This window comes from Euprymna scolopes, chromosome 31 (assembly GCF_053919585.1).
Source record: "Euprymna scolopes isolate OS-2025 chromosome 31, ASM5391958v1, whole genome shotgun sequence".
In the NCBI taxonomy this organism is placed as follows: Eukaryota; Metazoa; Mollusca; class Cephalopoda; order Sepiida; family Sepiolidae; genus Euprymna; species Euprymna scolopes.
In genome coordinates, this window is record NC_136512.1 from 14,224,760 (window position 1) to 14,251,778 (window position 27,019).

General features: G+C 32.5%; 1 protein-coding gene across 1 annotated transcript in view; it reads left to right on the forward strand.

The window, feature by feature from the left end:
* LOC145255635 (translocation protein SEC62-like) overlaps positions 1–25,253 on the forward strand; it is a 48,297-nt gene extending 23,044 nt beyond the window's left edge. Inside the window, exons 3-9 of the mRNA XM_080114164.1 lie at positions 1,752–1,857; positions 10,428–10,551; positions 14,216–14,320; positions 19,051–19,128; positions 20,925–20,985; positions 22,295–22,414; positions 24,421–25,253. Coding sequence (XP_079970290.1) covers positions 1,752–1,857; positions 10,428–10,551; positions 14,216–14,320; positions 19,051–19,128; positions 20,925–20,985; positions 22,295–22,414; positions 24,421–24,884 — 1,058 coding nt within the window. The 3' untranslated portion in view covers positions 24,885–25,253. The remainder of the gene's footprint in view (positions 1–1,751; positions 1,858–10,427; positions 10,552–14,215; positions 14,321–19,050; positions 19,129–20,924; positions 20,986–22,294; positions 22,415–24,420) is intronic.
* Positions 25,254–27,019: the final 1,766 nt, after the last annotated feature.

Genomic DNA, 27,019 nt, shown 5'->3' on the forward strand with positions numbered 1-27,019 from the left:
AAAACCGAAAGCAAAACTGTGGCATTCAAAGCTGGTGACGTTACCACCGTACCAACATGACACACATATGAACTGATTAAAAATAAGCTAAGATGAATGTACAAAATGTATAACGATTTTTTTCAATTTTTACCCATTTTTGACCCCTTAAAAACTATTTTAACCGGTTAAAGATCCATAAAAAATGGTCCATAAAAATCCAATCATTTGAGGTCTCTAGTGTTGCTCTGCGGCTTTTAGTTTTGGAAGAGATAGTTTGAAAATATGGAGACAGACATATAGCTTTTTATATATTAGAATATATATATATATTGTTTCTGTTTACTTGCCTCTCCACGAGGGTAAGGTTTAGACACAAGGTCAGTTTTTAATGTGGGGAAAATCCAGCTCCTCAAAGAGGGGCACACTGGACAGGAAGAAAAATAAAAATTTTCTCAGTCTAGAAGGATATCTCCTCCACTAACTGAAGGCAGAAAAGGTGCAGTGTAGTATCAGAACATATACTACACTTTGTTCCTAGCCAAAAGGCCAAAAATTGTTACCCAACTTGTACTGCTGCATTCTTCTTGGTCTATATTTTTTTTACTTCATCTCATAAAGGTAGATTGTTTCCATTTTCCCTCTATATGTGATCACCCATACCTAATTTCTCATTATCTCCACATACTAAATGGAGAATTCAAGTATTCCAAATTATCAATCCTCATCTCAAAGATTCCAAAACAACTTTGAGTTTAAAAAAAAAAAAAAAAAAAAAAAAAAAGTATGCCAATATTTTTGGACAATGCTCATATTACTATTACATTTTTCGTCTTTAAAAAAAATATTTTGTTTTTGAACTTGGGAAGGAGGTCAGAGGTTACATTGACTGAAATGTGAGAATAATACCACAAATTATGAGTACTCTTCTAAAAAAAAAATTCTAAAACATAAGAAAATCGGTTTCTCTTGTTTATAAGTTCTTATGTGGCCTGGCCTGCTTGGCAGTTGTTTGGGGGAGTGAGTCTGGCCTGCTTGGCAGTTGTTTGGGGGAGTGAGTCTGGCCTGCTTGGCAGTTGTTTGGGGGAGTGAGTCTGGCCTGCTTGGCAGTTGTTTGGGGGAGTGAGTCTGGCCTGCTTGGCAGTTGTTTGGGGGAGTGAGTCTGGCCTGCTTGGCAGTTGTTTGGGGGAGTGAGTCTGGCCTGCTTGGCAGTTGTTTGGGGGAGTGAGTCTGGCCTGCTTGGCAGTTGCTTGGGGGAGTGAGTCTGGCTTGCTTGGCAGTTCTTGAGGAATCTGTTCTTACATGTTTTTGCTCTGCAACCCACCTTGTTTACATAGACATACACGATATCTGTCTATATAAAAATGTATTACATGGACAAGCATTTTTCTGAATGAAATTTAATATGATACAATTATTAGAAAATTTTTTCAGAAGGCATACAATATATTTGCCTGTTTTTAATATAGGAATTTAACGTTTTATCTAAAGTAGTATCAAAATATTTCGTTTTTTAATCTTTTTATGTTAGTATCTTATGAAGGTTAAAATGTTTATTGTATCATGTCACAATGTTAAATAAATCCTTTATTTCTATTCCAATCCCTTCAATTCAATGCAGTACACACAACATCCTGTTTTGCTTTGTTTTTTTTTTTGTTTTTTTTTCATTGAATGTTTTTTTTTCATTGTTTCTGGGTCATGTTTGTACAATACATTCTCGTTCACTGCAACATTTTATAAATTTCTTTAATTTTTGTTACATCTTTTAGGGTGGAAAGCTGTTGATGTTTTAATGCATTCCAAATGGTCATCGACTGAAAATAAAACTAATCCATTATTCACCAATCGACAGTCATGTGTCAATTACCTGGACAGGTAAAAAGTGAATTTTTACTTTGTTTTTTTTTTTTTCTTTTTGCTTTTAATTTTTCTTTCTTTCCTGTTATTTTTGCTTTGTGTTTTTTTTTTTTTTTTTTTTGCTCTTTTCAAGTTTGTTTGTTTCTATTTTTTTTGTTTCTTTCTATATTTTTTTGTTTCTTTCTATATTTTTTTGTTTCTTTCTATATTTTTTGTTTCTTTCTATATTTTTTTGTTTCTTTCTATATTTTTTTGTTTCTTTCTATATTTTTTTGTTTCTTTCTATATTTTTTTGTTTCTTTCTATATTTTTTTGTTTCTTTCTATATTTTTTTGTTTCTTTCTATATTTTTTTGTTTCTTTCTATATTTTTTTGTTTCTTTCTATATTTTTGTTTCTTTCTATATTTTTGTTTCTTTCTATATTTTTGTTTCTTTCTATATTTTTGTTTCTTTCTATATTTTTGTTTCTTTCTATATTTTTGTTTCTTTCTATATTTTTGTTTCTTTTTTGGTTTCTTTCTATTTTTGTCTCTTTCCATGTTTTTTTGTCTCTTTCCGTGTTTTTTGTCTCTTTCCGTGTTTTTTGTCTCTTTCCGTGTCTCTTGTCTCTTTCCGTGTCTCTTGTCTCTTTCCGTGTCCCTTGTCTCTTTCCGTGTCCCTTGTCTCTTTCCGTGTCCCTTGTCTCTTTCCGTGTCCCTTGTCTGTTTCCGTGTCCCTTGTCTGTTTCCGTGTCCCGTGTCTGTTCCCGTGTCTGTTTCCGTGTCCCGTGTCTGTTTCCGTGTCCCTTGTCTGTTTCCGTGTCCCTTGTCTGTTTCCGTGTCCCGTGTCTCTTTCCGTATCTCGTGTCTCTTTCCGTGTCTCGTGTCTCTTTTCTGTTTGTTTTTTGTTTGCTTTTTCCATATTTTTTTTTTTTTTAATTTCTGTTTGCTATTCTTTCATTCCTGTTTTTTCTTTTCCCTTTTTAGTCTTAAATTTTTTTTTTATAGAATTTTTGGATGAATATTAATATATATCAAGTACAGTAGTCTTAATAATATAAATTATCAATCCTCCAAAAATATATACAGATCTAAAATTTTACAAGTCCACAGTTACATTTGCCAAAATGTAAGAATAACATTCAAGATGAAAACACTAATCTAAATACAATTTTTTAACATAATTTACACCTGGGCAACGTCGAATACCTCCACTAGTATATAGCTACTGTTGATGTACTACAAGAAGCGAGTTAATAATTGTAATCAAATTACACCACTTAATCAACTGTTTTGTATACATTAGTATTTAAGTGACCAAATGTTAGTTGTTATCCTTCTAGCGGATTGATTGCTAAGCGACTAAGCCTCTCAAAATGACAGTTACTAATCGTTACTTTGTTTACCTCTTTGTATATAGTCATACCAATTTTATTCTTATCTACTGGACGCTTTCATCATTATTAGGTGCTTGTTTGAAATAAGAACGGGGGGGGGAAAATCTCAATTTAATTGCAGTGTCAAAATTAGTAACATATCCAAAAATTTAAAAAAATAAATAAAATAAAAAAAATTATTAATGAAAATAGTTTTTGCATAAGATTCCACGCTATGAATTACTTCCCTTGTTTAAGTTATATCTATATTAACTTGTGGGACCTGTGGAAATTCCACAGCGAACTCATTCATATGTAATATATTAATGTTGGAATTCTGTAGATGTTTTGTTAAAACTGCAAAAGTATTTATCTAAGCTAGCAGGGATGCCCGGCTCGTGAAGTATGCTTAAATATGATATTTTAATGCTTGCAGATTTTGTATATATTATTATAGAGTTAATGTTCTATCGATTTTTTTATATATTATAAAGTTGCAATAAAATAGGAGCCATACTTTTGAAATACCCTTCATATTATTGAGTAACTTTACTAAATAACTCTTTACCACAAAGTTAGATTTTTGCCTGTCTTAGGCAGTTATGTGTAAATACTAGTGTTGGGATAATTGATCTGAATCAGGAATATGAAAAATTGGAATGTTATAATGCTCTGAAATCGTTGAGTTGTTTGTGAAACGATTTTTTCTGATGGAGCAGAGTCTGTATAACACTTACCGACCTTTGTTTGAGTAGTATTTTTTCTCATCAGAAAGCAATGCTTTATCAACACTAGAAATTCGGATTTGTTTTCCATCATTTTGAAAAATTGCAATAGTAGCTTTATTTAAAAAAAACTATAATTGGGCTTAAATATTGACAAGAGCTTTTTAAAGGTTAGTACTTCATAATTTTTTTATTAGTATCAATCCCCTATAACTTAATGATGTATTAAATAGAGCCTACTTTTTCTATTCTAAAATTATTAAAACAAATTCCTAATTAACCGCCCCTTTAAGTAAACACTTCATCAAATCTCCACACTAACGTAATGTACTTGCAATAACCCTTATCCCTGAGTGGCTTCCGGGCCTTGATAAGTGGTGATCACTGTAAAAAAAAAAAAAAAAAAAAAAAAAAAAGGATTTCATCTCGGAGTCTGATACTTTCTAGAGTGATTGAATGATCCAACTATTTTTCCAGCAATCTTGGCAACAAAATGAATATTATTCTTCCATCTTCATTCGTATTATTTGGATTCTTCATCTTAAGTGTTGTTTTCACGTTTTGGTCGATATAACCTCTGACTTTCTTCAGGTGTATCTCATCAGACTCTGAAATTTTTCTGTCAAACTCAAGAATCTGCATGAAATTTCAAACGAAACCCTTTATTTAATCCACGGGAGTTACATGCTCTCATTCCGTCAGCCATGATTGGGTAGTGGGCCTATTGGATTTTGAGTGCCACCCGTACTGAGGATTGAACCTTCAACTTCCAGATTCCCAAATTCGAAAGATTCCAGAGTTCAACAAGATACACCTGAAGAAGGTCCTATGTTACATTGATCGAAACTTTGCAAAAATGGTGCTCAAGATGAGAACAGTAGTAGTTGGAAGAATCCAAAAAATATTGAATAATCAATTCTCATGTAAACAAATTCAGAAACGTAATAGCTTCCATTTTTAGATCTTGAATGAAAATCAGTCCTAGCTGCTTATCAAAACAGGGCTTTCAGGACAGACGATGAAAGTTAAAAATAACAAAGAACAACATAAACGGACAGTTCTAAGAAAGAAAGTCTACTCATGGAATTTTTGTTTAATTTTAAGGAAATATAGTGAGGGGAAAATTAAGTTGTTGTAGCTGGATGAGTGTTTATTGCAAAAGTTTTACAGAGGAAGACCATAATTGTGCACCTACCATAAAAGTAACAATAGGGCAGAGATAGATTCACAACATCCCTTCTCTGAGAAAGAGGAAGAGAAAAGGTCCTTGCCCACTAGATTTCGAAGATGGTTTTGTACAGAGTTAAAACAGAAAAGGGATATTCTTAGCAGCTTGTCCCATCGTCACAATGTTGCATCTGCCTGTTTTACAAGTATTTTAATGGAATGTGCTCTGATGAACTCATTGCGCTTGTGTCCCCTTGACATATTTCTGACAAACCCACTTAGCAGCAAAATCACACCCCTTCACTGTTGAGGTCTCTAAATGGCAGAAAGTTTTCTACTCAAATAGCTTCTTCCTTCGAACAGATACTTTGAAATCCCCTTCCTGTTACTGGCTTCCCTGACTGTAACTGATATACAGAAGCTTAAATGTAATGTAAACCAATATCTTGTTAATCTTTCCTAGGCATGGTCCCAAATAGTAGCCCTGATATGCCTAGTTAGGGATGAACGTGATTAAAATAAAAAAAAATAAAAAGTACTTCATATTTGACTCTTGTGCCCATAGAGAATTGTGTAGCGAGTGAGATACTTTCCTTTTCCATTTTTACATGTTGAATGCGAATCAGTTCTAGGGACTTTTCGTATACTGACAATGAAAGTTTTTAAATAAAAAAAAAAAAAAAGAAAATTAAATATGCAGGAAATTAGCAGTTGAAAATTACAGATATTGTTTGCACCTTGTATGTATGTCATTATAAACTTCAGTTTACTAGGTTGATGGTGACAATCTGTTCATGTTTGGGTGATGACATATATCTCCTCATTCTGTCTGGGATTGTTAGATCATGTGTGTGTGTGTGTGTGTGTGTATATATATATAGTAAGTTATAAAATATATATGACAATTAAGCTACACAGAATATTCCATGTTTCATCCATGCTAGGGTTTGTCAGGCTTACTTACTACCTAGCTCTACCTACGTATCGAGCACTGTTGAAGTTAAACTTAAAATTTATATTTTCATATATTAATTTATGTGATTAAATGAAGTAGTCACACACACATATATATATATAATGATGGGGGTAGAGTTTATGTGGGAGTGTTTCTGTTTTTATTGTAGTAATTATACTATCTTTAGTTTGCATGAATCTCCTGTCTGACTTTGCAAGTGAACATTTCCTGTTTAATGTCTAAACTTTTTATGAAATTTCACACAAATGTACCTTATGTATCTGGCAGTGTTCTTAGATAGGTGTTGTACCTGAATGTCTGCGATATGTATCGATAATCGAAAAATCTGATGAAAGAAGGAAGAGGCGAGTTTAACACCTTACACAGCCTAACATTACAAGTGCATTTGAGAATTTTTATTACCACACAAGTAGAAAGGCCCAGCATATAAAATCAACAGTAGGTTCTTTGATATGACAGATGCATTCAAAATAAATGTTTCTGCTGAAAGCACAATTGAACAGTGACATTTGACTTTTGCATTTTAAACTTTAATCCAAGCCGTCATATATATAAAAATAATTTGATAAAATCAACAAGAAGTTCTGTACAGTGCAGTGTAGACTACAATATATTGTGGACTAAGTCATTGCAGGGAGGCATGTGAAGCTTCCTCCTCGTGCACTGCGATGAGTCCCCAACTAGAGCAGGTAATCAATTGATTTGATTGAAAAATGGTCGATTTCACAGATTTCAATGACGATAAAAATATGGGAGTGTGAAACATTTGTTGATCATTATTCAATCCCGGGCAGTGTCGAGTCTCCCTGCTACTATACCTATAAAGTTGATTTTTTTTTTCTCACTCTGGCATTTATATTAAAAGCTTACTTTGTCTATTTTAAAATTATTAAAACATTATTTTTAATATACTCTGTCATGGATATGCGAGCGACTACATAAAAGTTAACTAATTTGCATATTCCTTTGAAAAATGAACATTAATTAATTACTTATTCATTTTTTATGGTTTCTTATTAGGTGATTGGTTTCATTTCAAAACTATTATGCTGAATTCTATTTATGCATAGTTTCTACATTCTGCATAATTGCATAGAATTTAAGATAAAAGTGTTTTAGCACATGGAGATATAAGTCACTTTGTGTGAGTTCCTTCCTCATAGGTTCCGAAACGGCTGATCCTATCTTTTGCAAATTTCACACAAAGGTAATTTATATGTCTGGTAGTGTTCTTAGATATGTTTTGTACATAAATTCATCCGAGAAGTATCAAAAATCGAAAAAATACGATTCTAAAAATAGTTTTTCTTTCTTATAGATAAAAAAGAATTTTTACAGGGGATTATTTTGCGTTACTATTTTACAGAACTGCACATAAACAATATTGTTTACAGAACTGCAGATAATGGACTTTATAGCTGCATAAACAATCTTATTTACATAATATTGTTTGTGTACAGATATGTAAATAGACTGATGGTGTGGACATTCTTTGTAAGTTTGCAAGTTTCAAGGACATGCCTGCTAAATGAATTTTAAAATGGAATGGAGAAAGGAAAGGGGTGTTCAGAATAATAAAAAACATGGAAGGTGGAAGAAAGGAATGGAGGAAACAAATACAAGAGAAGAAAGGAAGGGAAGAAACAAATACAAGAGGTGAAAGGAAGAAAGAAAGGAAGTAATAAACAAAGAAAGTGAAGAGAAACATGGATAATTTTCAAAAATACTTTAAACTGGAACTTCAACATTCTCACAAATCTAACACCAAATCCAACAATGTGTGTTTTTTTTTTAATTTTTTTTTTTTTTTATTAATATCTTTATCACGGCTCGAGAGACAGCAAGAGGGGAGGGTCTACATTTTTTTCCCCAGTATGGGAGGATGGTGGTGTGAAAATGTCTGTTAATCTTGTTATAATCAATGTGCTAGGTTTTTTTTTTTTTAAAAAAACATGTTTATGTTTGCTATTTACTTAAAATATTGAATAATTTCTTTCTATATTTAAAAAAAAAATAAATAAATAAAAGCTGTAGTTTTCCACTTTTTAGCAAAATTCCTCTTTTTCTTTTAAAAAAAAAAAAAAAAAGCCAATTTTCATTTAAATCACTAAATCTTGGTAAACAAAACAAAAAAAAAAAGCAAAGAATATTACCACTATCTTTTATGAATACAATATTATATTTGAGCCAGTTGGATTCAATTTGACGACTTTATTCAGCATTAAATAATCTATAGATGGTTGATACGCCACAAACAAATCAATTCAAAATCATGAAAAAGATTTTCTAAAAATCACAACACAAAGAAGGTCTGATTGAGAAAAAGTCTGACTATTCTTTTAAAAATATGTAGGGGGGGTAACTATAATATTATAGTGGCCATATATATATATTGTTTAACGAATAAGTGATTAATTATCAAAGCTAAAAAACATTCGAGGATAAGGCTTAATGAGATTGTTGAATGATGATGAATAACACAAAAGAACTGAAAATCTCTGTATATCGCCTACTAAAAGTAGCCGTACCCAAAAACAGCAATACTTTCCCCTTTGTCAAAAACATTACTCGTAGAATGTAAGGACTAAAGGACAAAATAAGGGAAGCAGAGTTGCAAGATTGCTGAAAGTAAACCCATAATTCACTGTCTATTCTCCACTACATATTTGGCCATTTTTTTACTTTAGACAACAAATCGAAAAAGTGGTTCAGAAACAAACATATAGCAAATAAATGTTACCAAAGGCAAGATAAATTACTCTTCTACATACCGAGATAATTTTTTTTTTTTTTTTTTGATAGGGGAAGGAAAGTAGACATGGGAGGAAGTGATATAAGGCATAAATATTGCAGTGAGGAGGATGTTTGACCAGACAGGATGGGGTAGAAGGGTGCGGAGAAATGCAAAGACTTAGCTAGCAAAATAGGACCAAACGCCGAGCTGTCATTATGGATTTGTTACATGCAAGCCAAATGGCATATTGTCTCAAAAAATGGAGACAGAATAGGAATTATCTCCAAGATGTCAGAGGAGATGTTTTTATTAGAAGGGGCATTTGCTGATAAAGGCTGCATACAGTGCTGGGTGAAGAAACCCAGGAAACTGCCATAGATAGCAGTGTGAGCAACCACCCCCACTCTCAGGAAAAAGAGAGAGAAGTGTTGAGTGGTTGAGACAAGGAGAGGCTCTGAGAGGAAGAGAGAAAAGATGTTTTTAACTACTCTCTGAGGGAGAGGTGAGGAAAAGGGGTTGAATTCAGAAACAGGAATTCTAAAAGAATTGGTTGTAGCCAGCAACTAAACGACTGGGCTGTTCAAGTCTTCCCTACTTGGGAGTCCTCAGGGCCTGATATTAACTAGCCTGATAGGAAATCTGTGACTTGACTTGTCTGGTCATGCATCATTCACTGCTGTAGTCAGTCACCCCAATTTAGACAGTAGCTGTTGTGAACTAATGAAATTAATAGTTCGTTATTGTTATAAACCAGAGTTCTGTTTGTTTGTAGTGAAGACTCTCCATTTTGCAGCAAGCTGACCAGACCAGCAGAGTGATTAATGAACCCAGAGACTACACAGAATGGGAGATGATTCGGTCGAGGGATGAAGTGCCCCACCATGGAAACACAACGTGCGAAGATGATCAATAGGCCAATTTGTGACAGGACATTGTATGATTAAAAGAGCACCTGTCATATCGGGTGCAGTTCGACGAGGTTAGAGACACCTAATATAGATGGTGCCGTTCGAACCCGTTTTAACGACTCTTGTTTAGATGCGTAGTATGTTGGACATCTTTTATTTAAAAAAATTTTTTTTTATACTAGATGACAAAACTAAAAAGTGGTCAAAAACAAATATATAACAAATAAATGTTACCAAAGAAAAGAATAAGCATTTTTGTGTCTTAACTTATTTTAAAGTGTTTATTTACTTAGAAACCCAATTAGTTTCAAATGATATATTAGAACAAAAAATGTCTGACATGCGACGGTCACATGTTTGGAGTCTCAATAATCGCTCAAAAATAGAAAATTAAACAAAGTACTGGTAGATACTCACTCAATAAATGTTACTGTGAAGGTGAAATCTAACCACCTCTGCCTTTTGATTTGTGAAAAATTTCTTTTTCTCACGAAAGCAGTCTACATTTTACTTTCAATCATTCTTCAACTGTTGCATGCTACTTGGGGAGGGTGTGGGGGTCTTAATTTGGCTTTCTTTAAAAAAAACAAAAAAAAAAAAAAACTTTTTTTTTCTATTTTTCTGTCCTCTATTTCTTTGTCATTCTTTTTTTTTTTTAAATATCTTATGTTTTTTTTTTTTGTTTTTTTTAAATTTTTATTTTTATTTCCTCTTTTCTTTCAGATTACTGGTGAAGGGTATGTTCCATCGAGCCATTCGAATAGAAAAACGCAAGTCTGAAAAGACAAAGACCAAAAAGAAAATCAAAGCAGGCAGTGAAGAAGATACTAATTTGGACGATGACAAAGTAATTTTTTTTTTGTTTTTTTCTTATTCTATATCTTTTATTGATGAATCACCATTTGTCAAGGCCAAAAGCCACACGAGGATAAAGGTTAATGATATAAATGGATCATGACTTTAATGATGAAGAGAGGATTTATATTGTATTATTGGAAATACTGTTCTTATTATGAGTGTTATTTTGCACAAAGTTTCTGTTGATGTAACCTCCGACCTTCTTCAGGTGTATGTTGTCAAACTCTAGAATCTGTGTTGCACTTGGAAATGCATTAGATATTCTTTGAATTTTTTCCAACAAGTCTTTCATGTATGGTATACAAACTCGCCACAGTTTGTATGCCATACATGAAGGACTTGCCGGAGCAAATTCAAATGATGTGTAATCTATATGACATCAGGACAGTATTCAAGAGTGATTGAACTCTCTGAAAGCATCTTGTGCGAGTCAAGCCAATTACAGAAAAAATCATGACTAGGAACATGTGTAGGAACTGTGTGGGATTCCATGTAAATGTGGAAAATTATACAAAGATGAGATGTCGCTCACTAAAAGTATGTTTAGAGGAACATCGAAAAGCCATGATATGTGGAGATAATGAAAAGTTGGGTATGGCTGATTACGTATGCAAGTAAAAGGAAAACCATCTATCCTTGTGAGACAAAGTAAAAATTAGACGGAAGAATGGTGGAGGGAAAGATATCTCGAAAAAAGCAGTGCATATGCTGGGTAACAATCACTTACTACGCAGTATAGAACTTAACACAATATGAGAACCATTGTTTATAAATAATATATATTGTCTCATATATATATATATATATATATATATATATATATATATAATGTCGATTTGACGTTTTTTTTGTTTTTTTTTTAAATATGGCTAATAGCGTTTTCAGCCTTGAAGATTATGAAAAATATTTTTCCTTAGAAAATCGCCCATATTTTTTGGGACGTAAACAAATATTATTTTACTTATAAAACAGTAATCTGTGAACACGTTTCAAGGTACTGCCTTTCTTCAGCATAGCTTGACTGTTTCTAGGATTCAAACCTCAAACCATATATATTGTGGTACAGTGCGTTAACCATTACACCACAAGATCCTAGATGACTTTACATGTTATTTTCATCGCTTTTAAATTTGTCAATTTTTTATTTTTATTTTTATTTTTTTTTTTTTGTCGATTTTTAATTATATGGCTAATAGCGTCTCCAACTTTGGAGATCATGGAAAATATTTCTCCTTAGAAAATTGCCAATCTTTTTTTGGACGTAAACAAATTTTATTTATTATTTTACTTACAAAAAAATGTCATCTACGAACACAAAAATTAACATAAATTTAAAAGCGATAAAAATAACACATAAAGTCATCTAGCACTTTGTGGCGTAACTGTTAACACACTCGATCATAATGCATATGGTCTGAGGTTCGAATCCTAGAAACAGTTGAGCTATGCTGACAAGAGGAATGACCTCGAAACATGCATGCATGTCCGTAGACTACTATTTTTATATATATAATGTTGTATACATAAGAGAACAATCTATCTCTGTGGATTTGAAATTTTCTATAGGTTACAGATTCAACATAATCGATATACATAAAAAGGTTACATTGAACCAAACATGAATGTACCAACCAAGATGAGAATAATTGTTGAAATAATATAAATTAGTGATTCTCTTATAAATTCTGAAACCCAAGATCTGTGTATAAGCAGGTTTGCGGAGTTGAAGGGAGTCGGAGGTTTTGGAAGATGTTGGACTCATAAGAATGTTAGGAATCTAAGTCAGATTATTTGATTTCTGAAGAATCAACTAAAAGCTTTTATAATGGGTCAGAATTTTGGGAATCCTAGAAGTGTGTTGAATTTTATACCTTCTGATTCCACAACTCTGCGTTGTTTTGAATATCATTAATAACGTTTTTACTTTGTTTTTTTTTTTTTGTTTTTTTTTTGTTTTTTTTTTTTTCAATATGTAAGAAAAATTATTCATTTTATTTGAATTCTTTGAACTAATGAGATAAATCGATCGCTACTTTGAAGAATTTTCTGAGAGAATTCGTATTACGATTCTTCAAACCACTGTTTTCATCTTGAGTGTTATTTTTCACAATGTTTTGGTCGATGGAACCTCGGTTTTTTTCAGGTGTATCTTGTCAGAGTTGAGGATTCTTTCTGCTGGACTCAGGAATTCACACAGAATTTTGAACGGAATCCTTTATTTAATCTCCTAGGCTAGTAGGTCCTGGATATGACCTTAAACTATATCTGATGGTGAGGCCCCGGTTTGCGGGCTCTGGGGAGTGTGGAGCTACCCTTTAATTGGCATTGCTCCCAGGTCCACTCTGACCCGGAGTGGTAGTACCTGTTCGGGTCCCAACTATGGGTTAAATAGAAACTGACTTGCAAAAAACAAATATATTCTATTAAAAAATTTTTCTTCAAAATCACCAGATTCGGCATTAAATAACCTGAAAAGGGTTGATATGCCGTAAAACAACCAACCAACCAACCAACCTAGGCTAGTATGTTCTTGTTCCATCAGCCATGACTGGGTAGGAGTCCTAAGTAATTTGCAATTGTATTTTGAATGTCGCCATCACTGAGGATTGAACCTTCAACCTCCAAAAGAGTATAACTTTACAACTAAATTTTACCAAGTACTTCATCCGCTTTGACACAGGTTCTTGCGGATCCAAATGATCCATCCTCATCTCAAAAATTCAGAAACCTAAGAAAATTATTTAATTACAATTTTTAATATTACAAAATAAAAAATTTATTGAATTTAATTATTTTTAATATTACAAAAATAAAAACAATTTAATTTTAGATTTCACTAATAAAGTATTTATAAATTTTTAAAAATTAAATATTTTGAAAAAAATTTTTGTTGCCATATATGGTCATTCTAATGTTAATTATTGAACTTGTGTGATTTATTTCTACATATTTATATTATATTAGCGAAATTCTCCATTTTTAATATTTAATTTCAAGGCAAACCAATGGTCACTACTTAATTGTCATGTTACAGTAATGAATATATCCAAAATTTATGAAAAATGACAAGATAGAAAAAATTATTAAAGAAAATATTTTTTGACAAAAATTATCAAAAATAACGTTTTGCTTAAAAAACACAGTTCATAAGGGAGATAAATAGCGTATAACTATTGACATTTTTTTTTTTTTTAATAAATTGTGCATTTGCCTTGTTTTAGCATAATTAAGTTACTTCCCTTGGTATTTTGTCATGTTCGAAAAGAAATATGACTTTTTTTTTTTTTTTTTTTTTACAATAAAGATCGAAAACATGTTTTGTTGTAAATAATGCAATAATATTTAAGTACTTCTGAAATGCTAATTAAGTAGATATCATTGCTTTTAGTTGAAATTGATACAAAGGGTCAGTAGATACCATTGTTTTTGTTTATTTTATTAATTTTCTGGATTTTGCTTTTACTGTAGTTGCAAATTTTTTAACAAAGAATTTGGAGTTTTTACCACTTCAATTTCATCTCTTGATTTGCATAACTAAAACTTCTATAAATCTGAACTTTAAAAAAAAAAAAAAAAAAGTTTGCGATTTGATATCAATTATTATCTTACATTGTTAATTATGTATTATTCTTTTCTTTTTTTTCTCTGAGCAGAAATCTAAGAAAGACAAGAAAAGCAAGAAAGAAAAAGAAAGTGATAAAGAAGGAGAAAAAACAGATGACACAGAAAAAAAGAAAGATGAAAAAGAAGAAAAAAAGGTTTTTGCTTTATTTCATTTACACTCTTTTCAATATGGTTTTTCTTTTTCACCTGTATGTTATAATCAAGTTCTCATTAGCGTTAGATCGCCAAAGTTAAGCAACATTGAGTTTGGTCACTACCAGATGGGTGACTATTTCAGATCAGAATACAAGTTGCTGTGTGTGAGCGGATCCCCTGAATTTCAGTTTGTTAAAATTGTAAATATTTTCTAGAATCAAACTCGTGTGATAGATTTTGATCAAAATTAGAATAAGGATTCTAGACATAAGGTTTAGTATCATTATATCTTAATTTTCATAAGGTAACATAAAAGTGGTGCAGAACTGTTCTGTTTAAAAAATACCTGTTTCAGGACGGGTAAAATAAATTCTCCAAACAACAGTTCTGCACTGCTGAATATATATATATATATATACATACATACACTAGCAGGGAGACCCGATGTTGCCGGCAATTGAATAATGATCAACAAATATTTCACACTCCTATATTTTTATTGTCATCAAAATCCGGAAAGAAGCTTCACATGCCTCCATGCTGTAATTTAGTCCAAAATATGTTATTCTACATTGCACTCTAGAGAACCTACTGCTTCTTTTTTAAAATGATTTTATATGACATTCTTTGCAGTTAATGAAAAGAAAATTAAGAAATATACGTGCGGAGTTTGAACCTACAAATCATGTCATGCAAAAAAAAAAACATGCTATCAACTTTGACAACATGGAAAAAATGGCTTTACCGATGATAGATGAATTAAAATAACGATTTCGATTATCAGTAATTATCGGGGGGTATTCTAAAAAAAAAAAGAAAAAAAAAATTAACTAAGATCACTCCCAGACTTATACGCTAAAGTTCTGTAAATTTAAAAAAAAAAATCTGTTCAGCCGTTTTGGAGGCTATAAAAATGAACTCGCACACAATTTTGGAATATATATTCTAAAAAAAATACAGTTCATAATATGAATACATCATTTATTTTATTTTGGGGGGGGGGTGCTTTATTATTTAAGAAGTGCAATTACCCAGAATTCAATCTAAACAAAAAAAAAAAAAATGCATAAATATCTTTGGTATACTTACCCATCACAGAACAAAAATGTCATAATCCAAAATATGCACGTAATTTTTTTTATATAGAAAATAATTTTTTTTTACTATTTGATAATAGTATACTTTAATAGTACATAAGTAGTCATTACAAGGTTGATTTTAGTTATCTCCCTTTATTAAATATGACAGACCAGGACATGTGTTAGCACATCCTCCATAAAATTTGATTTTCTATTAAATATGAGTAAAATTATAAGAAAATACTTGATCAATTTACATGATTTTTGGGATATGACATTTTCATTCAGTGGCAGGTACATCACAATTTTTTATTTTTTTCTGTATTTGTTTGTTTTTTTGTTTTTTTTATAACTAGGTTGAATTCTGGACTTGCACCGGTGCATCCACCTAAACTCATATTCTCTATCAAAAAACTTTTCAAATAAGTTAATTTTCAAAAAAGTTAATCACGAAATGAATTATAAAATTTTAAGTTATCTCTTCCCTGCTATTATATAACAGGAACTTTGTGAGTTTGTTCCGTATGGACTTGAAAACGGCTGGGCTGATTTTTATGAAATTTTACATGAAGGTACTTTGTGTCTGTATTCGATATGTATCAATAATCGAAAAAATCCGATGAAAGAAGGAATGGACGATTTTGACCAAAGTTAACACCTTACACAGCCTAACATCACAAGTGCATCTGAGAAATTTTATCACCCAAGCCAAAAGGCTCGACATAAAATCAAAAATAGGTTCTTTGATATGACTGGCGCATTAGAAATGAATGGTTCTGTTTAGAGCATAATTGATCCATGATACTTGGCTTTTGCATTTTAAACTTAAATTCAAACCGTTATATAAAATAACTTTATAAAATCAACGCTGGATTCTCTACAGTGCAATGTAGATTACAATGTATTGTGAAATAAGTCACTGCGGGGAGGCTTGTGAAACTTCCTCCCAACTAGACTAGGCTCCCAACTAGAGCAGACAGTCAATCAATTTGATTGATAAGTGGTCGATTTCACCATGACAATAAAAATATGAGAGTGAGAAACATTCCTTGATCATCATTCAATCTACGGACAACGTCGGTTCTCTCTACTAGCGTATATATTACATTCTTAATCTTTTGTTGATCCCTGACATTAATTGCTTTTATTCTACTTCCGAAGGGGGGTAAATAGTGTGTAACTATTGACAATTTTTTTTAATAAATTGTGCCTTGTTTTAGCATAAGTTACTTCCCTTGTTATTTTGTCATTTTTTTTTTTTTTATTATTAATGTTAATAAATAATCTCAGTTTTATTTAATTAATATTTCTGTAAAAAAAAAAAAAAAATATCCACTGCTTTATTTGGTGCATTCACACTTTTTTTTTCTCATTTGGATGTTATTATCACTTTTCAACCGATGTAACCTCTAAACATCTCTAGGTGTATCTTGTCAAACGCAGAAATCTGTATTGAATTTTGGATGATACCTTATTTAATCCATGGGTGCAAAGTCTTAAATATTTTGCCATTGTATTCTTAGTATTGCCTGCACTGAGGATTGAACCTTTAAACTCCAGAAAACTGTCACTTAGAATTGATCATTAGGTGCTTCTTTATTATAATAACAAAAAAAATATTGAATTTCAAGTAAAACAAATGGCACATATATAATTGTCATGTCACAAATAGTAATCTGTCAAAAAATTACAGAAAATGATACGGTAGAAAAGTAATTATTAATGAAAAACAATTTTCGGTAAAGTTTAGATGAGGAATAAAATTTGTCCGACATTTTGAATTACATTCATCACATAACGGAAACAGAACTTATCTTCCCTGTCAACTTATCTGGGTTTTTTTTTTAGTAACCTTAAAATAGTGATTTTGCAACTTGTTTTCATTAATAATTATTTTTGTACCTGATCGTTTTTTTGTAATTTTTGGATATTTTACTATTTGAAATCTGACAATTACATAGGTACTTTTTTTTTTTTTTTTTTTGTTTACTCGCATTCACCCCTAACAAAGCATATCGCCACTTGGACGTAAGGGGCTACTATTTGGGACCATGCCTAGGAAAGATTAACAAGATATTGGTTTATGTTACATTTAAACTTCTGCATGTCAGTACAGTCAGGGAAGTAGGTAGCAGGAAGGGAATTCCAAAGTTTAACTGTTCAATGGACAAAACTATTAGAGTAGAAAGCTTTCTGGCGTTTAGGAACCTTAACAGTGAAGGGGTGAGATTTTGTTGCTAAGTAGGTTTGTCAGGGATATGTACATCGAGGGGGCACAAGTGCAATGAGTTCATCAGAGCACATTCCATTAAAATATTTGTAAAACAGGTATAGAGATGCAAGATTGTGATGATGGGACAGGGGTTGGAGCTTAGTTGACAAAGTGGAACCTATTAGATTGGAAACTCTTTTTACTTTTTTTGGACTCTATCCAAGAGGGAGAGGTTAGTGGTAGATGCACCAGCCCAGATGTGGCAACAATACTCCATGCATAGGCAAACGGTGGCCTTATAGAGGTACAAGATACTCTCAGGTGTGAGTAGTTTTCTAGTTTGATAGAGGGAATCTACCGTCTTTTCAGCAGCCTTTGCAATGTCCTCAATGTATTTGTTTCAGTTCATATTGCCTGCAAATGTTAGGCCAAGTAGCTTGGAGGAAGAATTCTCAGGTAGATTGTTATTTGTCATGGATATCTGTGATTGGAAAGGCTTTTTGTAATTGTTAGAGAGCAGTTTAGTTTTACTAGCATTAAATGTTACCATCCATCCACTACAGTTTGGAGGTCATTTTCTAACGATTCTGGTATTGTCTTAGATTTATGTACAGCTGTTCTTCCCTCAGCGGGTTGTAGAGCTTGTACCATTAGTAAATATACTTATCTCTGACACAATATTATCAGGAAGGTCATTTATGAATATCAGGAATAATAGTGGTCCGAGCATCGACCCCAGAGGCACTCCTGCATTAATGTTATGCTGTTGGATGTATATCCATCAATGACGACCTGGTTGGATCTATTATCTAAGAAAGATCTAATTATATTTAGTATACGTTTAGTTATACCGTATGATTTAATTTTCATTAGCAGCCCTTTGTACCAGACTTTGTCGAATGCCTTGGATATATCAAGGACTACAGCCCTGGTTTTGCACGCCTTATCCAGTGCATGGTATATACGTTCAGAGATGACTGTTAAAATATCTACAGTAGAACAACATTGCTCAAGTCGATACTGTTTGTCGGAAGATTTGCTTTTGCAAGATGGTGAACTACTGCTTGATTGATTAAGGTCTCAAAAGATTTTAGCGAAGAGGGGGAGGAGACTGATAGGTCGATAATTGAAAGGGTCAGTTCTTTCACCATAATTCTTGTACACTGATACCACAGAGGCCATCTTCCAGCTATTAGGGAAGCAGGATTCAGCAAGGCTTTTATTGGAAAGTGCTTGAAATTTAATAATTTTTTGTTATTATAATAAAGAAGCACCGACTATCACTTATATCTGTTCCGCCACAGGTCTTTGTGAGAATAGCATCCAAGATGAGAACAGTAGTCCAAATAATAGAAATAATCAATCGTTACTTAAAAAATTCCGGAACCTAATAAAAATGAAAAACTTATTTAATGACAAAATAATGTCTTCTCTTCAGGATGAAGAAAAAAAGAAGAAAGAGAAAAAACTTAAACTTGGAATGCCCGATGACCAGCGGTTTATGGATGGTGATGAGGTAAATGTATCAAAGTGATGGATTTTTTTTTCTTCTTTAATTTTTAAAAAATTTTGTAAGTTGCTATTTACATTTTCTGCTTAAATGAATATAGAAAGTTGCAGCATTCTTAGTGTAGCAATATATATATATTATATAATGCTGCATAACAATATCATTGTGTAATGGTGTATAACAATATCGTTGTGTAATGGTGTATAACAATATCGTTATGTAACGATGCATACCAATATCGTTATATAACGCTGCACAACAATATCGTTATGTAATGGTGCATACCAATATCGTTATGTAATGGTGCATAACAATATCGTTATGTAATGCTGCATAACAATATCGTTGTGTAATGTTGCATAACAATATGCCCTTGGATGTTGTTTGCTGATTTTTCTTGTCGTGATGCTGTGAAACCATGTGGTCCCCGTGTGACATTGCTAACTCTAATGTTGTTTTTGTTGTCTTCTTCTCCTTTGACTTCTCTACACAGTGACATCATTATCACCACTCATTGGCGACTGCTGCAGATGTGCGTACATGTTCATAAGTATGAAAAAATAAAATAAACATAACTCTAAAGAAAAACACAGATTGCGACACTGTAAATATTAGTTGCACTCTTTGGGGGGGGGGGGGTGACACCATCCACACTCTACACGCTAAGGTCTACATCTACTCTCGAACATCCCTTGTTAAACAACATTGCCAATTCCAACGTTGTCTGATCTTTTTCTCCCTCATCTTCTTTTTAATCATTTCATCGTGTCTTACATATGCAGCTGCCGAAGAATGCTTACAAAAAATAAAGCAAAATACAATAAAAAGCCTGTGAACTCCTGGTCTGTCTGATTCATATGTGAATGTATAAATGATACTCAACAACAACCATTACCAGCATTTAACACGCCACGCATTTTTCTGGCTAACTCTGGTGTGGAGCGGTTTATAGTATTACAAGACCATGCGCACTCCATCTGTTCGGCAGCAAACACCAACTACAACACTATTTCCGCGGTTTCTTTTTCCTTCATTTTCTCTTCTGGCTATGTTGTTGTCTCTCACAGTGGGGATGCGCACGGGGGTTACAAGTATAAAAAAACATAAATAAACTTGCTCAAAAGAAAACAGAAAACACATTTTATGTTTGTCAGTTGGGTTCTGGGTACGTGTGTAACATCGCGGAAACCAACTCTCTGAACACTAAAATCCACATTTACGTTTTCTGTCAAGCCAGTGTTTGTCAGTTGCCAGCAGCTCCTCTCAATCTGCTCTGAGCCTAATTTGCATTAAAATGTCTGACCTAAAAAAACTGTCCTCACTGGTCACAAACCCAAAGCAGTCTGTAAACTGTCATAAAATATACTTCTATCATAAAAATTCCTGTAAACTGACTCTAAATATATCTACCTTTATGTCCGTTTTTTTTTGGGGGGGGGGTCTGCCATACCTTGTTTAGTTTCTTTTGTGTATCTTGGTGAACAACTTCCTCTCCATTGTTCTGCTGATAAACTTAGTTCCTCTTTTTTTTTTTTTTTTACTATATTTTTTCTTTTTTGTTATGGCATAACACTTGAGGGGGTCAATGGTATAACACTGCATTCTTGTTTTGTTTTTTTATTAAACACATTAAGAGACTCCTTTCTTCATATCATTTATTTAAAATCAATATTCTATATTCTATGCTTACACCCACATTGTCACTGTTGCTTTAATATTAGATTAGTCTAGAGCCATTTTGCATTGTATTTATTGAGTTCAGAATAAAGTAAATTAGTTTTTCTCCTTTGGTTCTTTTGCAGGTGTATGTTTGGATTTATGACCCTGTTCCTTTGAAAACATTTATTATTGGACTATTAATGGGTAAGTTGATGGATGATTAATGGGTGTCAGTCAATTGACGGATATTTTTTTTTTCATCTTTATATATCTCTGTATCTTATCTCTGTACAGAGCCCATGCATCGAGTATTGTTGTCATATCTAGGCTGGTGCATCTACCACTATTCTCTTGCTCTTAGACAGGGTCCAAAAAAGAGTCTCCAACCTTATAGATCATGCATTGCTGGCCAAATTCCAACATTTTCACTGTTGAGATCCCTAGAAGCTGGAAAGACTTTATTTAATAGTTTCTTCCCTCAAACTGCTAGACTTTGGAATTCCCTCTTGGTATCCTGCTTCCTTGAATACTGACATGCGGAAGTTTAATGTGAACAGACATCTTGTTGCTCAACTCCCTACATATCTTTACTCCAGATTGGGTCCCTAATATTAGTTCCTTACATTCAAGTGGCACTGTGCTTTGTTTGAAGGGAATAATAGTAAAAAACAAATCTTTGCAAGGAACCTCACTGGCCGTTCAATTTATACAAAATGTTGTATAAACTTTGACAATCTTGAAAGAAAATTTTGCTTATTTTGGCTAACCTGATTTGCAGCAGACTAACTTGTTTCTTTAAAGAGCAGCCAACCAAATTCAATGTTTTTTTTTTCTTCAGAATGTTTTTCTTTTCTTCAGAATGTTTTTTTTTTTCTTCAGAATGTTTTTTTTTCTTCAGAATGTTTTTCTTTTCTTCAGAATGTTTTTTCTTTTCTTCAGAATGTTTTTTCTTTTCTTCAGAATGTTTTTTCTTTTCTTCAGAATGTTTTTTCTTTTCTTCAGAATGTTTTTTTTTTCTTCAGAATGTTTTTTTTTCTTCAGAATGTTTTTTTTTTTTCTAAGTTTTTATAATTTTAAAAATCACATCAGTTAATGCAATTTTTGAAAATAGTTTTGTTGCCAGATTTTTTTACTACTGCTGATTCTAGAATTTGCTTGCATACATACTGAATTATCAAGGAAATGCATATATATATAGAGAGAGAGAGAGAGAGCGAGAGAAATATTGAAACAGATACTTATTTTTCATCAAGTTTTTAATTTAAGCATTCTGTTCCTTTTTCTTTCTTTTTTTTTCCTTTTAACTATTCTCCTTCCTTTCCTCCATTTCCTTTTTTCTCTTCCTTTTCCTTTCCTCTTTTCATAAAAATATTCCATAAAAAAAAAATTAAATCAGTTCCTCCCTTTTTTTTCTGCTCAAAAGGCAAAAAATAAATAAATAAAAACACAAAAAAAAAAACATCCATGTTTATATTAACATTATTCCCATGATATTTCCATTATTTCTTTGCAGTTCTTGGTGCCATAGCTTTATGCCTGTTTCCATTATGGCCAGAGGAAGTGAGACTAGGAGTTTATTATTTGAGTCTCAGCGGTGCTGTCTTTCTAGCCTTCATTCTCATTCTTTTTGTAGGTCAGTATCATTTATTCTGTGTGTGTGTGCGCGCGCAGTTTGTGTAGGGGATACAGTTTTCAACTATGCAGTTGGCTTTGTCGTATATTTTCTGCTTTGTGTTGTTTTGCTCAACAGTACCTTTGTAAATTATTTACCGTCTACAATGCTATGAATTGTATACAAGTAATCTTCTACGATACAGTGTTTTTGTAGGTCAGTAGATTTTATTCAAGATTTAATGAAATTGGTCAAGCTTTTATGTTCAGTAAAAAAAAAAAAAAAAAATTGTCAAGATTTATTTTAATCCTACACAAATGCTTGTTTTGAGTTGATTCAAAATACTGACAGATCAAATGGTGCCAAAGGTTTGAACAGAGCTCTGCCCTAAAACATTTGATAGTCAAAAACGAACAAACTGATCTTTACTGAAGAAATTCTGATGCTTTTTTTTATATTCGTGATCTTTTAAACCAACGTATTTCAAGTGAAAATATTATTACCTACTTATGTGGTATATTGAAATTAGTATAAATTCCAAAAATTATGAAAAATGGTTCAGGAGAATATGTACTAGATGTATTTTGAACAAAAAATTATTCACAATTACATTTTTTAAAAGTTTAAGTGAGTGTTAGTCAAGGGAGATAGTCAGTTATACTTTTATATTAAGACGTATGATAAAACTTGATGTAATCACCGACCTTCTTCACGTGTATCTTGGTAAACTCAAGAATCTTTCTATCTAACTCGAGAATCTTCAGACAATTTTGAATGGAGCCCTTTATTTCATCCACAGGAGTAGTGTGCTATCGTTCAGATGAGGTAGAAGTCCTAAGTAATTCACAATTGGATTTTGAGTATTGCTTGCACGTAGGATTTAATCATAAACTTCCAGAAAATTGTAACTTTACAACTGAATTTTACCAAGTACTTTATCCACTATGCCATGGCTCTTTGCAGACAATTATAGTATGAATTTTAGGAGCATTATAGTGATAAGTAGTAAGATTGTACATTTAGAAACAAAATGGGTTTATGGCTCGTAAAATTTATAAGTGGTGATCAACCCCTAGTTAAAAAAAAAAAAAAAAAAAAATTAGGTATACAAATAGATGTTGGAGTCGTTTTACCCTACTATATATACAATACTAGCAGGGAGATCCGCCATTTCCCAGGATTGAATGAGGATCAAGAATTTTCATACTTCCAATACTTTTATTGTCGTTGAAATCACCCTTTTTCTTTTTTTCTTTTTTTTTTTTCCCAATCAAATCGATTGATTGCCTGCTCTAGTCGGTGACTCACTTCAGTGCACTGGGAGGACGTTTCACATGCTTCCCTCCACTGACTTAATCCACAATACATTGTAGTTTACATTGCAATGTAGAGAACCTACTGTTTTTTTTTGTTTTTTTCTATATAAAATTATTTTTATATAATAGCTTGAACTAAAGTTTAAAATGCAAAAGTTAAGTATCATGGTTTAATTGTGCTCTAAACAGAAACTCATTTCAAACACGCTCTTGTCTTATCAAAAAGCCTTCTGTTTATTTTATACACCAGGGCTTTCTGCTTGCGCAGTGATAAAACTTCTAAAATGCACTTGTGATGTTAGGCTGTATAAGGGTGTTAACTTGGATCAAAATTGAATTGTCCCATCTTTCATTGGATTTTCTTGATTTTCGATACTTATGAGGCTTTCCGATACAAAACCGAACACTCTGATGCACAAAGTCCATTTGTGTGAATTTTTTTTAAAAATCGGCCCAGCTGTTTGGAAGTCAATAAGTGGCAAACACTCACTCAATGCAGCCTTTTTATATATTCGAAATTGTACTAATTGATTTACATAACAGTAACCTGTTTTATGTGATATTAAAAATTAAAAAATTTTGTGATAATTAAAATTTTCAGATTTTGTGCGATAATTAAAATTTATAAAAATGTTTGCATTTTTTTTTATTGAGATGAACAAGTTTAAGGCTTAATGTTTTTAACTTTCTTTTCTCTTTTTAAAATTCCAGTTCGTTTGGTTCTGTTTTGTGTAATCTGGGCGTGCACTCTCGGCAAGCACCACTTTTGGTTCCTACCCAATCTAAACGAGGACGTTGGCTTTATAGACTCGTTCCTTCCGCTCTATAAACACGAGATGTACACAGTGAAAGCAAAAGACGGCGACAAAAAGGTGAAAGGAAGCGACAAAGACGACACAGATCCTGTCAAAAGCTCCAAAACCACCAGCAGTGAGAGTGGGGGCTCTGGTCCCACCAATGCAAAGACAACGACGGAAGCAGCCCCTGCTGCAGGAGCAGTTCCACCCGACGGAGAGATTGGCACAAAGACACAGAATGAACGCAATAGTGGTGGTGGCACCGAGAGTGAACCAAGCGATGACCAAGAAGGATTTGAACTGGTGGAAAAAGAGGACCTGACGGAAGATGATGAGGATGACGATAAAAGACAGAATGAGACAAAGAAGGATAAGTAAAATGCAGAGGGTTGGGTGTGGGGATTGGATGTGAAGCTGGTGACGACGATGATGATGATGACTGACTTTTGAAAGCTGGTGCTTCTGATTGTTTCATTTTATGACCACTGTTGTTGTTGATGGTGATGATGATGATAATACACAGATATTAATGAATGTTGATGATGATGGAAAGAAAGCATTGATAATGACAGTTATGATGATGATGGTATGTATGGTATTATCTACAGTTTACGTGGAATTGCCAGAAGGCGAGTGAATAAGGAGAGAAATGCGAAAGGCTTATTTAGAAAAATAAAAGGCCAAAATCTTTTTTCTTTTCTTGAAATTGTATTTCATAAGAATAAACATAAAATAAGCAACAGGAAACACTTTAGTTTCAAATGATTTTTTTCTATTTCATCTTTTCATTTTTTTCTGTTTTGTTTTTGTTTATTGTTTTCTTCCCATTTTTATTTTCCCTTTTTTCTTTTTCTCTTTTCATTTTTTCGTTTCGCTCTTTTTTTCGTTTCGCTCTTTTTTTCGTTTCGCTCTTTTTTTCGTTTTGCTCTTTTTTCCTTTTCGCTCTTTTTTCCTTTTCGCTCTTTTTTCCTTTTCGCTCTTTTTTCCTTTTCGCTCTTTTTTCGTTTCATTTTTATATTTTCGCTCTTTTTATATTTTCGCTCTTCATTCTATTTCTTTTTCTCATTTTGTTCTCTATCTTTTCCCTTGTTCCCTTATTTTTTTGTATTTTATTTACAAAAACTAACTTCAACGTGAAAAATTGCTCTATTTTTTAAATAATTCAAGTCAAAAATTATAAATAAAATTAATTTTCTCAAATGATTAAATTCTTATTTATTTTAAAAACTTGATTGACTTATATGATCAGTTTTAAAGTTTCAAAAGTATTTCCCAACAAAATTGGTCTTTACAAAGCATCCGAATATCCAACTATGAGGGTCGTTCCAAAAGTAAAGCGTCCTACTTTTTTTTAACTCAAAGACTTAAAGAACTACGGAGATAGGTGGTACCATTCAACCGTTAAAACGAACAACTTTTTTGTGTTTCAGAATCTATTTTTCCACACCGTCATTCTCAGTACACTTTTGCCAGGAAGTCAATGATGCATCTCTGCTTCTGATGCACACTTATGGCAGGGGGTTGCTTTCTTAGTCTCACACCGTCAATATCTGCAATAGAGAGATGAAACTTTGAGGAGGTCATGAGTGCATGTTCACTCATCATAACAATAGAATTTGTAGTCCCCTCTGATTTATTTAGGCAGAATAAAAAAAAAAAAAAATAAAAAAATAAAAAAAAAAAAAAAAAAAAAAAAAAAAAAAAGAGGCATTACTTTTGGAACACCCCTTGTAGTGTGGCTGCAGTTGATGAAATCATATATAAAGAAAAATTTGTTGCTATTTAAATGTATTAGTATTTTATGTCTTGGAGGACCTGCATACCCATCCTGAAAATTGGCTTAGAGAGGAGTATTTTGAAGAAAAATTTTATGGCAAGTTTATCCATAACATAAAAGACAGTTGTCTTTGTATGTATATCCAGCCAAAACAACAAAACAAACACCCACAAAGTTTTTATTTTCTGGGTTTTTTACGGCCTACGTGTGTCCCTATTTATTTGCTTCCCCACAAAAGCAGTTAGTGCATGTTAGAAATTCTTATTTGTCTGTCTACCAAGCTCCTGCCTCTATTACATCGCTACATCCTGGTGTCTGTTTGACAAGTACTTTCAAGGAATATGGTCAGATAACCTTGTACCATTTCAACGTAAATTTTCCTGACCCACTCGACTAGCAGAAAAATCTAACCTCTTCATCATAAAGGTAATAACATCTTTGGAATTTCGTTCTTACTCCCTGTTTTCCCAACCATACGAACACCCATAAATTTAAATGTTATATAAACAAACACCTTGTTGCCCGGCTCTCCACAAATGCTTCCCTCTCATAAATTTGACTCCTTTTCCAGTAGCACCTTATACTTAAGTGACAATTAGTCTTGTTTAGGTGGAATTAAAGTAAGAGGAAAAAAAAAAAAAAGATTGAACACCTTCTGTCAAAAATGATGGAATAAAAAAAATTAGTTTTTTTTAACTGTTTTGCTAGTGTTTCTTCAGTCTACAGACTCGAAATT